The sequence below is a fragment of the Crotalus tigris genome, unplaced genomic scaffold (genome assembly GCF_016545835.1).
Source record: "Crotalus tigris isolate CLP2741 ecotype Arizona unplaced genomic scaffold, ASM1654583v1 scf7180000019116.999743, whole genome shotgun sequence".
NCBI classification, from domain to species: domain Eukaryota; kingdom Metazoa; phylum Chordata; class Lepidosauria; order Squamata; family Viperidae; genus Crotalus; species Crotalus tigris.
Window position 1 is genome coordinate 383069 of NW_024097382.1, and position 13455 is coordinate 396523.

General features: G+C 34.3%; 1 protein-coding gene across 6 annotated transcripts in view; it reads right to left on the minus strand.

Annotated features, from left to right (window-relative positions):
* Nucleotides 1-13455, minus strand: part of ATP11A (ATPase phospholipid transporting 11A) — a 170492-nt gene that overhangs the window by 35310 nt on the left and 121727 nt on the right. For all 6 annotated transcript variants that reach the window (XM_039359713.1, XM_039359715.1, XM_039359717.1 and 3 more), the window contains exons 9-19: nt 13108-13172; nt 12076-12157; nt 10741-10891; nt 8939-9136; nt 7114-7287; nt 5318-5481; nt 3981-4052; nt 3602-3675; nt 2807-2910; nt 2010-2191; nt 1187-1438 (exon numbers count right to left, since the gene is read on the minus strand). In XM_039359713.1, coding sequence (XP_039215647.1) covers nt 1187-1438; nt 2010-2191; nt 2807-2910; nt 3602-3675; nt 3981-4052; nt 5318-5481; nt 7114-7287; nt 8939-9136; nt 10741-10891; nt 12076-12157; nt 13108-13172 — 1518 coding nt within the window. The remainder of the gene's footprint in view (nt 1-1186; nt 1439-2009; nt 2192-2806; nt 2911-3601; nt 3676-3980; nt 4053-5317; nt 5482-7113; nt 7288-8938; nt 9137-10740; nt 10892-12075; nt 12158-13107; nt 13173-13455) is intronic.

The following is a 13455-nucleotide window of genomic DNA, read 5'->3' on the forward strand; positions in this document are numbered from 1 at the left end:
TATACAATAAGTAAAAAAATCATAAATAATTATATTATTATTAAAACATTCAAAACTATAGAAAAGTAATTGGTGGGTGGATATTTATAATAACAGAGCTACCTCACCCGTTCACCATTCCCTGGGGTCCCCAGGCCTGATGGCACAACCAGAAAGCAAAGAATGGAGCCAAGCAGAGGGGAGGATAGTTTACAATGTCAATACCACAACTGAGAAATCCCATTGCTTAGGGCCCACCAAATGTAGCTTCCTAAATGACAGAATTCACAGCATGCTCTCTCTACTATATTTGGTGGGACAGAGAGGTGTAATTGGGGAGAGGCAGTCCCTCAAATGATCCAGTCCCATGCCATATGGGGCTTTAAAAGTCAAAATCAGCACCTTGAACTGGATTCAGAAACAAACTGGTAGCCAATGCAGTTCATGGAGCAGAAGTGTAACATATTCTACAAGGAACACATATAACACACTGCTGCATTTTGCATGAAGTGAAGCTTCTGGATTCTCTTCAAGGGCAGAGTGCATTACTCTAACTGGTCCAGCTGGTGGCTGACCAGAGCATGAGCGAGCATGAGTTTGAGTTAGGAACAGGCACAATTAGTGCACAATACAAAATTGTGTAAGGGCCCTGCCACCACCTGCAATTCCCAGGTGGTTTTCAAGGACATAGCCACTAAAACTCATTGCCGGAGTCCAAATGCCAGGCTTTCAAAGCATAATAGGCTGAAGGCCTTCCTGGTCCAGAGATGAGTAGTATGAAAAGGGAGCTCAAATATCCTGTAAAATGAATGCATGTGGACATCCACAGTCCCCCAAAAGTATTCCATACATACTGATAAAAAAACTTCCTGCTGAAGAATACACCTATTTGCATTCTGAATACCAAAGAGATTTTCCAATCTGTCCTTCATCTTATACCTGAAAGCTTCAACTTTGAGCATGTATTTTAGCAATAGCAATAACAGTTGGACTTATATACTGCTCTATAGTATTTTACAGCACTCTCTGAGCAATTTACAATGTCAGCATATTGCCCCCAACAATCTGAGTTCTCATTTTACTGATCTCAGAAAAATGGAAGGCTGAGTCAACCTTGAACCCCATCAGAATTGAACTCCAGGGTGTGGGCAGAATTTGCTTGCAATACTGCACTCTAACCACTGTTCCATTAGTATTTTCAGCTTACCCTGAGTAGATGTCCCTTGTTAAGCTGCCACTGTGCTTTAGGACAGTTTTGCTCAATTCAAACAATACATCATGCAAATTCTGCTCCTCTATTTTCTTTGTAGTTAATTCAAGTATTTGAGTATTTCTTCTGAATAGCTTGCAGGCATAGCAGGCTGCTGCAGCAGTCTCCATTTTGTCTCCTGTCAGAACCCATACTTTAATGCCAGCTTTCTGCAAAGCTTCAATTGTATCAGCAGCTTTTTCCTGTAATCTAGGAAGCAACAACAATAACTAATAAAATTTGGAATTAAGAATAGAATCTATTATATTACATTTTATTACATTTCTATATAAGGGAAGCCCCCAATTTAAATTTCTTTTAACAATATGTTTTCTATCATGTTATTAACAAATTGTTCAATTATTTGACTTTGATACAGGAAATTTCTTTGATACAGGAAATTTCATCTCCAAAGAATGACTGTGTTTTTCAACTGTTTTACATTTGCTACTAAAGGGATCATTTTTCTGAGCTGGATGAGATTCTAAAGCTTCATTCAATCAATTCAGATTACTGTAACTTAGCTCATTATGTTAAAAATGAAAAAGCTTCAATTTCCCAAATAATCCCTTTGACCTTGTCTCAATAAATCAGGAACCTTTAGTTAACTAGAATGTCCCTTGTTGTCCAAACTGGGAGACTATGCTTAACCAATCTAACTATAACAGTTAGAATCTTTTCATCACAAAGGTAGTTAGACCAAGAAAAAAAATTAACTACCACAACTGAATTTAAGATCAAGAAAAATATATCTAACATATATGGAAAGAAGAACACCAACCGGTCTTCAACCGCTGTAGCTCCAAGCAAGATAAGCCCATGTTCTATCTGTTCATATGCCTCTGCCAATTTTTTTTCGCGATCCTGAAGGGCTATTTTTGCCTCTTGAAGCTGCTTTTCCACAATTTCATACTCTTCGTGTGTGAATTTTTTATATGCAATGCATAACGTTCGCAAACCCTCCTAAAAACAATTATTATAGAAGCACAAAAAAAAATTATTGGAAAGGTTGCATACTTTACTAATGAGCTCTAGTTTACATGAAGTCTAAGGCACAAATTATTGTGGTTTCGCTTACATATAGTGCTAAACCACAAACATACCACATATAAGTGTAGCATCAGGAAGATGAAGCCTTTGAGGGCTTTTAGGGCTGACATCCTCCAAAACAATGCCTGAGGATCCCACAAAGTAAAATAAGATTAAAAATGATGACAATCATATGATACCTTCACATCTTAGGAAAGAACATTCATAATGATGCATAATTACATCACTTGTTATGTGAGATCTTTGGGTTAGATCATTCAACTCTTTGGTTCTATACACAGGTAGATACAGGGAGCAGGAAAAGATCAAGAGAATGTATGACAAAACTTGCTTCATGATATCATGAACTGAATATCACAACTTACTGTATATACTTCTATTAGACAGAAGGATAAAAAAATGCAAATAAAGAGAGGTGGGATTTGCATCATGGTATTACCATATAATATTCCATTTGGGATAAATTACATTTCTTTCTGTCTGATAGACACACAATATAAATTATACTTAATAGAATTTGGATCTTACCACAGCATTTCGCTCAACTCTTGACCTGATCTGTTCTATTTTTCCTTCTGTAACTCTAGGAAATATAGAAGAATCTGCTCCTTTGCAAAACAGAAAGATTTCCCCTGAAAATATAGAAACAAAACAAAATGAGAAAAGTTTGTTAGATATACAGTAACATATCTGGGAAGAGTAAGTAAAGTGAACTTGATGAAAATAGGCAAGAACTATTACGTAGGCAAAAGGGGCTGACAACATTTTTTAAATCCTGAGAGGGAAAATAGTATTCAGAAATAGCTCAGGCAGATATCCTGATTCATGAGAGTATAAAAAGGGGCAGAGGGGGGGAAGTACAGCAGAATCAGACAGGCAAGATTCTATTTTTCTAACTCAATAAAGATAGTTCTAGCTTTCCCATGGAGTTGATTTTCTGGTCTGGTATTTTGGGTTTGACAGTATCTTTCTTCCCCTGGTCTAAACAGATTTCTAAAATATGAATAGACATTCTTTAACATAGTTATAGTATATTAAAATAAGGAAGACACAAGTTAGGCACATGCATTGGCTCAGAATGCTGCATTCTAAGCCCTCTCTTTGTTTCAGAGTCATGTGACCTATCTACAGTAGTGCTTTCCTAAGTAGATCTTTCTCTTGCCATCTTTCCCCCAACAAATTTGGTCCTGTTCTTATTTGAAAATTATCTTTCTGACATACAGGCAGAGTTCCAATTTTTTAAAGCTTGTTTAATAGCAACCTATTGGGCTGGAAAGAATAAAAGGTCCTTCAATGTGAAATTGTAAAGTTTCTTTTGATTACCTTTTGCTGATTTTACAATCACACTCATCCGTCTTCTTACTGAATCAAAACTAAGAACTTCTAATAGTTCAAATCTGAAGGAAACAAAATAACATTTTGCAATCAATTACATTTGCATGTATACATTCTTAGCCTTAGAAGAATAGGGATGCCATGCTCTTATGTTTCTTATGATGGAAAAATAATGTCCCATTTAAACCCCATATTCTGACTCAAAATTCACTTACAGAGTTCTAAGTCTTTCCAAAATAGCTTAAAGAATCAATTAAGCAGAATATTTTTGACAAGTAATTTTATAATGACATTAAGTGTGTTTTAAATAACTATATACGGGAAGTATTCCATTGATTACCCTTGTTTCATATTAAAAACAACTTACCTTTCAATGTCATTTTCTCGATTTAGAATTTCCATAAAATTGTCTTTCAATCGTAAATATGTATAACCAAGTCTAAAAATTCAATTATAGACATTACAGGAATTAAAATGATTATATTTCACGTTTACAATAGAGTTTGATGTATGTTAAAAAATACCTTTTTAAAATAATTTTCAGGTCAGAAAAATGTGATTCACTCAGGTTGGTTAAGGATTCCTTTATCCTGTTTTCTATTTCAAGGATTAGAGAATAGCTAATTTACCTAAGCTGTTGATGCCTATCTGTAACCAAATCAAGTTTTTTATTTTGCTTTTACCAAGACATTAGATGCATTCAGATGCTGGAATTAGTGACAACTGTAGAGTATTATTTAGGCAGGAAGTACATGGAAGTTATTGCTTTTAGTTTGCTCCTTCTTACCAGTAAGAATAGCTGAACAAAGCCAAATAACTTCATCTCTAGTTCCTTAGCATTATATGCTTTGGCTTGTTTTTTTTCCCAACAAGTCCAAAGTATCCAAAGGTTCCAAGTGTACTTACTTGCTCATACTGGTTGAAGACACAAGTAGAAATACCTAAATGGTGTATACTGTATGCCAACTACCTTCAGAGTTTTTATTTTCATCACATTTGGATATTGCATTTCTGGCTCTCAGTTATATTCTTGTCCATATTTATAGTAAACATGCCGAATGTAACTCCATGGTAAACACTTATGAGATAACAATATCCAACGTTCCATTTTCTATCTTTCCCCTATGTGGGGAGTGAACGATTATTTTAAAAAGATGGGAGTGCAGATATTCCCATATATAGACTAGCTTAGCCAGTTTCATGTTCTCTTTCAAGTAGGTCTTAAGAGAAGATTTTTACCATTTTTATTGTTGTGCTTTAGCCTAGATTATTATAAAGGTTTTTATTACAAACAAGCCAGACATGTTCACCCAAATTACAATAATGGGGCTTTAAAAACAGAAGAAACATTTATTTTTCAGCAGAAATTAAGATAAACCTAGAGCTGTTTTACAGTCTTTATGTCCAAAGTAACATCTCATATCCACAAGGCCAGGGGTAGGCAACTTTGGCTCTTTTATGACTCGTGGACTTCAACCATGCTGGCTCAGGAATTCTGGGAATTGAAGTCCACGAGTCATAAAAGAGCCAAGGTTGCCTACCCCTGCACTAGGCCTACTTTTGTTTTCTTAATGCCTGTATTTTTCTCAGTGAATCACAGATATATTTTCAAAGATAACATTTTCTCCTGTGCTCATACTATGAAATGAAGCAGGCATTTGATCTTACACAGTTTTTGAGACAATTATACTAATTTGTACATACCTCTGAATCCCTTCAACTAAAGCAACTTCGTCAGGGGATGATGAAATATACACGGAAGATTTTCCTGAAAGCTGAGCTTTCTTTACTCCATCCACCATATCATCTTCTTTCACTTGAACTGTATGACAAAGGCATAGAGCTCGGAAAAAGAGCTCTTCTCGGTCCTAATAAATTAAATAAATTAAATTTATAAATTAAAATGTATCGATGGTTAGAGAAAAGATTTAGGGATAAGGAATTTAATTTGAATTAGTGAATAAGATACTCAGACAACACGTTTTTGTTGAATGATTACTATTGAATTCTGTTAAAAAAATCAAGAAAACTTTATAAAAAAATTAAAAGGGAAGAACATCTATGAAAAGCACTAGTATGTACTTACTTATAGGAAAGATATTGTACATTTAAATTTATTAGACTGATGAGCTCAAAGTGGATACATTATTATCATTGATCCCAATTTAAGGAAGTTAATGGAAGGAAAGTTTTATTTCTCTCTCCCTCCTTCCAACACCTCTGATTCCTAAAGTTTGTCCATAAGAGCATCGAGATCTTATAAAAAAAGTGGAATGGAACACAAGATAAGAGGCTGCAAAGAGGAAGGGAAGGGAAGACTTTCCACTGTTAGTAAGTGTATCTATTTTAAGAAAAAAAAACTCTACAAATAAATAAAACAATTCAATGAATTTAAGGAAATAATGTTCTTGATCTGTTCATTAAAAAGTGTTTAGTTATTTTATTTTAAAGAAATAATATTCTTGATCTGTTCATTAAAAAGTGTTTAGTCATTCTATTTCTGGGTTCAGCTACAGGGGTCTTAGCTGTAGAAATCCCATGTGATCACTATTTTTTTCTTATTATAGTTTATATAGCCATTCCCTTGAACACTTAGGGCCACTGCTAGACCAATGACAGAAAGTCTGTGAAGTTGAACTGGTAATAAAATGATATTTTGGGATCAACATGCAACTTGCGCTCAGGACATTTTATCACTTTATTAAGTCAAGCTAGTGAGATTATCTGAAGTGTTATGAGCTCTGAGAGAAGAGAGAGAGAGAGAGAGAGAGAGAAGAAAAGGACAGAGGTGATGTGATTTGGTGAAAACTTCTCTGAGAAAGGAGCCAATTCACATGTGCATTACAAAAACCAATATATCAATGTAAGCCTTTCACAATGATAAGTCCACCCCACAAAGTCATTTTAGAATAATTAAGTTTACCTTTCCACCAATAAATGATTAGTGTAGCTATCATTAAATACAATTAAAAGGTGTACATTTAAATTTAAATTTAAACACAATTGAAAATTGTGTCTATGCCACCCCCAAGCTCTTGCTATCCTTATTAAATCCTCTAGATCCATCCTTCTATCCTGCCTTATCAAACTAGGGAGGCATCAAGATTGCAACCCTCGGACTGAATTGCAGCCCACTTTTTACATTGCTCCAATTTAATTTAAACTCGAGTGATATCATCTTCATTTATTAGTTTGATGTCCAGAGAATTCTTAATTATTCTCTGCAAAGATTTTAAATAGTGGTGTTGATATCACTGTCAAATTAGAAATATCTTAGAAAAAGCATTTAACATTTTTAAAGCACAATATCTATCAGACAAAAAGCTAATGATTCAAGTGACATGTTTTCAATAATGGTCAAGGCAGTAAGCTAGATGGGAAAGCAACAGCATATTGTTGCCAACAAAATTACATAAATGTGTCCAGAAAATCAAGAAATCAAATTTAATTTTTCAATATGTTGGATCAGCATTAATAAAACAAAGCACAACTGTTCATACTTTTCCACTTCCTCCTGGGGACGAATCAATCATATCAATTCCAGCACAGTCATGGAGGATTTGGCCATTACAGATGACATGGGGTATATAAACATGCCCCTCAATGCAGCACTCTATGAATTCCATATTGTTTTCAGTTAATGTCCCTGTTTTATCTGTGAAAACATATTCAACCTGAAAAGAGAAAGATAGCTTAACCTAGGATTAACAAAACAAGGACAGACAGATTTGAATAATTATGTGTGAATTTTGAAATTATGTCATTTGGTCTTTAGAAAATTTGCAATATTTTCTTTTCAAGGAGACATTTTGCTATAATGCAAATGAATGCAATACAGAGGAGAAAGTTGTTTTATTATTTTTTAAAACAATATTGTATTACTCTAGTTCAAAAATTTATCTTTATGAATTTCCAATAGTACCGTATATGCCGGCGTATAAGACGACTTCCAGAAGCGCTAAACTTGGCGCCAAAGACGAGGTCGTCTTATACACCGAGTCATCTTATATGCTGGAAATACTGGTAGTTTCCGGCGTATCAGACGACGTTCTAGGAAGGCAACTCGGCGATAAAGACGGGGGTTGTCTTATACGCTGGGTCGCCTAATACGCCGGCATATACGGTAAGCCTATTTACAGTACAAAGAGTGCTAAGTGATTTGGATTGTGACACAGGTAATCTTTGACTTACAACCATTCATTTAGTAACTATTCAAAATTACAACGGTGCTAAAAAAGTGAATTATGATGGGTTTTTCATACTTCTGATCAAAATTCGGGCACTTGGCAAGTGGCATGTATGCGCTGTCTGGGGGTCATGTGATCACCTTTTGTAACCTTCCCAGCCAGCTTTTGACAAATGAAGTCAATGGTGCAAGCCAGATTCACTTAACAATCGCATGATTCAGTTAACAACTGCAATAATTCATTTAACAACTGTGGCAAAAAGGTCGCAAAATGTAGCAAAACTCACTTAACAACTGTCTTGCCTATGAATGGAAATGTTGGGCTCAGTTGTGGTTGTAAGTCAAGGACTACCTTTATATAAGCAGAAAATGTCTATGGAGATTCTCAGTCCTGGAGGTCATGGTTGTCCCAAAGATGCTTTTTCAAAGTGCAGCTGGACTTTGTTTTTCCTTGAAGACGTTTCACTTCTCATTCAAGAAGCTTCTGAAGCTTCTTGAATGAGAAGCAAAACATCTTCAAGGAAAAACAAAGGAAGTCCAGTTGCCTTTTTAAAAAGTACCTTTGGGACTATCAGCAGAACACTGCATGACTTTTGCACTATTATTTAAATAATAATCTAAAGTGTCCAAGATATGAACTGTCAATACTGATACTGATAGTGTTTTTTTCTGATAATACATCATATGACAATCAATCAGATCTAGTTTGAACATAACAAATAAATAAAATAGAGAACTATGATCTCCAGGAATTTTTACCACTGGGTGTTCTTACTGTAGTTATTGAGAGAGACATGATTCAAAGTCATATACTTTCTGACCCTTTGCCAAACTGCATTTAGTGTTGTGAGTTGAAAAGAGATGCATCTTGTATTTAGGCATAGCTTTTTCCTTCTCCTAGTGCAGGACATTTGAAACTACTGCATAGGTTTCTTTTTTTACCAAATATCTAAAGTCAACTGTGATTTATAAGAAATTCTGATCAGCAAGATAGTCTGTATACCCTATAAACCAGGCAAATAGTTATGCATTATAATAATAAAAATAATTCTAGGAAAACTGAAATATTAATCTGTCCAGCTGTGTTCACATCAAAGACATCTATTATATTTTTATAGTTGTTTCTGCATGATAGTTACCTGCCCTAACTCTTCATTAAGATCAGAGGTATTCACGAGTGGTCCTTCACCTATTTCTTCATCAAACATTTCTTCATCCCAAGTGAGAAAATAAGAACCAAGAAATTTCTGCATTTCTACTGTGACATACATAGATACAGGAATGATGTAGTTGAAAAGGACCATGAAAGAAAGAAAATCTGTAAATGCTGTGATATACTGCCAAGAGAAGACAAAAATAAAACAATATTAATATAAGCTAGTTGATGCTAGACTACAGTATTATTCATATTAACTTGGCAGAAGCTGCTACAGTTGGATTTATTTCTTTGAAAATGTATATAATTATACTCTTAGACATGTTATTATTGCTTTTGCGTAAGAGAAAATATATTCTGATTTCTATGACTAATATGTAAGAGCATAAATTAGTCAAAACTACTGAGAGGCCAAGATTTGGATTAATGGGCTATCTCAGTAAACATATATATTGGTCTACAATAGCTGACATGGCATTCTTTACATCTTTTCTCTCCTCTCAGTTTGCCACGTTTAAGATTCCCTATTATGTGAGTTAGAAAACATCCTGATTTCCAATCCATGTTTATGAGTTGCTTATTGAAGTGCCAACCCTTGTGTGATTTGTTGATCAGGTTGGAATACGTGAACTAGGTCCATGCCATTTTTAAGTAACATCATCCCCATGCAGCAAGAGAAATCCACAAGTTTGTTCCCAATAGTATCTTTTGTCCTATCCAGGTTTATGCATATGTAGAAACCATATTTTAATTCTTGTACAAGTATTTCATTCCTTACTTTGATTCTATTTGTGAAAGAGCCTCTAAAAATCAGAACCTTAATTCATTTCAAGTTGTGCCAATTGTTGTGCTAGTTGTACATCATCATCTTATGTAATGGTACAATGAGAATGACCTTGAAACAAGAGGAACAAGTACAAACTAGGCAACAGTCAGATAAAAGGCAACTGAGACCACAGAAGGAATGGGGGCATGGCAAACACCTTACAAGGGATCTCCCTAACTTCTTATACAGTAAAGGTCAGGAGAAAGAGGTGTACTTTTAGGTTTGCAAGATTCTGTTAAAGTAATCTTACAATAAACACAGAGCTCATTCTTCAAGGGTGCTTCATGCCTGAACTGCCTCACAGAGCTGACACCTTTGCTAGCATAAAACTGAATATAACTAGACAAAATGGTTTTTTTTTAATTCTTCTGTTGTGCTTGTAGAATTGTAGAGGCAAAAATGTATAGTATTGTTTGTCATATGAAGGAACTTTTTATGTTCAAATATTGGGCTAATTTGTTAGTGACCTACCCTTGCATATTCCATGATACTGATACTTTTGCATCCTGAAATGATAAATATCAGAAGTTCCTATGGTCTTTCTGACAATCCTAAAGCTTAGGGGTCTTATGTTCTTCATAGAAAGCACCAGGAAAAGTGGAGGGAGAATGCCTGAAGGCTGCCATTTTTAGGGCTGCCCCATTGACCAGTTGAAGAGACCACTAGCTGTCTTGGAGTAGGGGAATGTGATATTTGTGGAAGGCTGCACAAATATGGAAAAATTATTCCAACAGCTAACATCAGTGTTTCCCAACCTTGACAACTTTAAGATGTTTGGATTTCAACTCCTAGAGTTCCTCAGCCAGCATTTTTAAAGTTCCCAAGATTGGGAAACATTGGTTTACAGGATAAAGCCAAGAGCTGTGTTGAAAGCACTCTACTTATTCAAGATAGGAAAGGACAGAAATCAAAAGTAAGTACATTATTATATCTCAGTATGAATGACATAGTCCACATACCACATTTCTTTTCCTTTCAGATTCTGTTTTTTTATTATACCAAGGTTCATCACGATATTGCTCAAGCTGCCAAACATATTTCAGGATGGTATTTATTAGTGATTTACTAATTAGAATACAAAGGTATACAATAAGAAAAGCATTCATTGATCTGAAACAGATGAAATAAAATATTATAATTAATGAAACATAGTCATTTTAAAACACAACTATTCATTTTATATTTTCAATTAATCTAAGTCTTTTCTGTATATACATTAATCTGAAAGTCAGATTAATGAATATCTGATTAATGAATATCTATTACTATACATTGTCAATTACTTTATATTATTTTAACTCAATTGTTCAACAAAAATAGAGTCTCAGTGATATAATTTGATACATGATGAAAAAGAATACAGTGTGTCTACATTCATATACAAGGAGCATTACATAGTACTGATGTATGCTAAAAGGGCATTTCCAAATACGCTGATCACATTTATGTTTCTTAATTCCTCAAAGGACTGTCTTATTCTATCTTTATATAGAGGAAAAGCAATACAAAGTAACTAATTACTGTAAATAACTATTGTATGCTAAACCTGAAACATGATTTGATGTTTTCCAGGATAAGTCAGTCATTAAATACACAGAGAGAGGGGGGGGGGGAGAGGGAGAGATACATAACTATACACATACAAAACACCAAAGCCTCAAAGTAAGCCAGGTTAAAACAAGCAAGCTTATGTAAACCCCAGAAATATCACTGCTTCCACTCCTTTTTCATTTTGAGATGTGTTAGGAAGCATTTAAAGAATGATTTGAGACAAACTGTAGAGATTCATAGCTCTTATGTGTGTAATTGAAAGAAATTTACAAATGCCATGAAATGCCATGAAAAGAACTGTGCTATTTTTTCAATATACTTTAGATTTTAAAATAGATAACTTGCCTGTAACCAGGAATAAAATATTAAAATATGTCTGTACATGTGTTTGTGTGAATACGTGCACTAAATTATGAAGGTAATAATAATTTCTTAAATGTATTTGTCGTCTGACTCTGAACAATTTTGAGGGGCATGAGATAAAAGAGATCATGGCATAAAAAACTTGGCAAAACTAGAAAGTTTAGAACTGTAACAAACTGAAAACTGTATTTAAATTCCTAATAATAAACTTTAAGAAAACATTTAAGAACACAAATGACCCAAACTCCATTATGAAAGTAATTATTGACAAATATATACAAATTATTATATTCCCATACTCATCAGATAAATGTTTTTATTTTCTATTCATTTCATCCATAATACACACAGAGATATTAGAACAGTTGATAACACTTTACTTTTCTACAGCCGATCGTTTCTGTGATTTTGATTGGTAATTCAATGCCATTTTTGTTTCCATGCCAGTATATATTGCAACGCCTGAAAGAAGAAAAAACAAAAACAAACAAAAACATAAATAAAAAACATAGGATTATGAAGAAGACAGGATTATCGTTAGACTAATAAATTGAATAATGGCCACATGCATTCATGATAGATACTAAATCCAAAATGGGGTGGTTGTACTATTCTGATTTGTTATTGCTACACTGAAAAAAATCCATCCCACTTTTGCAATACTGATCTAGAAGGGTGAAAACTGGTTTATATTTTAGGATTAGGAAAACAAAATATTGTCTTTATTCTGTACAGTGATAACATTGTGTATCCAAATGCAATTTGTCAATCAAAGGAATTCCAGCCTTTTTGGGACAACAGACATATCTGATATTTTATGATGTCACAGGCATTCTCACAAAAGATTCACTGTAAATGGCAAGGCCAAATTCTATGAGCTTACCTGCAGATAAGCCACAAGGTACAAACTACCATGCTATCATTCTTGGCCATTTCTTTGGGCTGAAGGAACAGTATTCACCATTTTTATTTTCTAAGGATGCCTATATCTTGAAAGCAAGATGAAGCCACAGCCTAGAGCTCCTCAGCAGTTAATAACAGTTTAACAAATAAAATCAAATAGGCAATGGAGCCCAGCAGAGGACAACAATGGTCTCTGTGCATAGATAACTGGGCATAGTCAGAGATCATGGTAGAAACCGAGAGGTTTAATAATGTGATTTTATCATGTGATCCATCCTTGCAGATATCACACAAGAAGAAAACATTGCAAAAAGTAGCAAATGGAAATTGACAAAAACCAGAACCACCTACGCTCACCACACAGACTACTGAATAATTTAGGATTTTATATTGACAACCTTGCTTTCAACTCAAAATAGCTCTATTTGTTGGTCTCTTTCACTTTGTTTTTGAACAAGAGATAATTTGTACTACATTAAAAGATGTCAATGTCTCAACAGGTAGTTTACCGAAGATTTTCTCAGTGTTCTTTAATGTAGCTCCTCTAAGAAGCACATTTTCTGATCCCAGTGGCCTGCAAAGCAAAAATAATTGATTTTATCAAGGAAAGATACCAGACATTTTCAGAATGAAATAAAATGCAGAACGAACAAGGAAACATAATTTTGATTATGACAATTCATAAATACATGTTTAATACATAAAATGCTAATCCTAACCCAAAACATACTAGGAAAACCTTTAAAAGTTTTTGAACAAATATTCCTGAAATACAAACTGAGAATTAGAGTCCATCCAGAAAGCATTAAAGCTAACTTGCATGTATTTTATAAACTGCTGTAGAGTTCCATGATGCT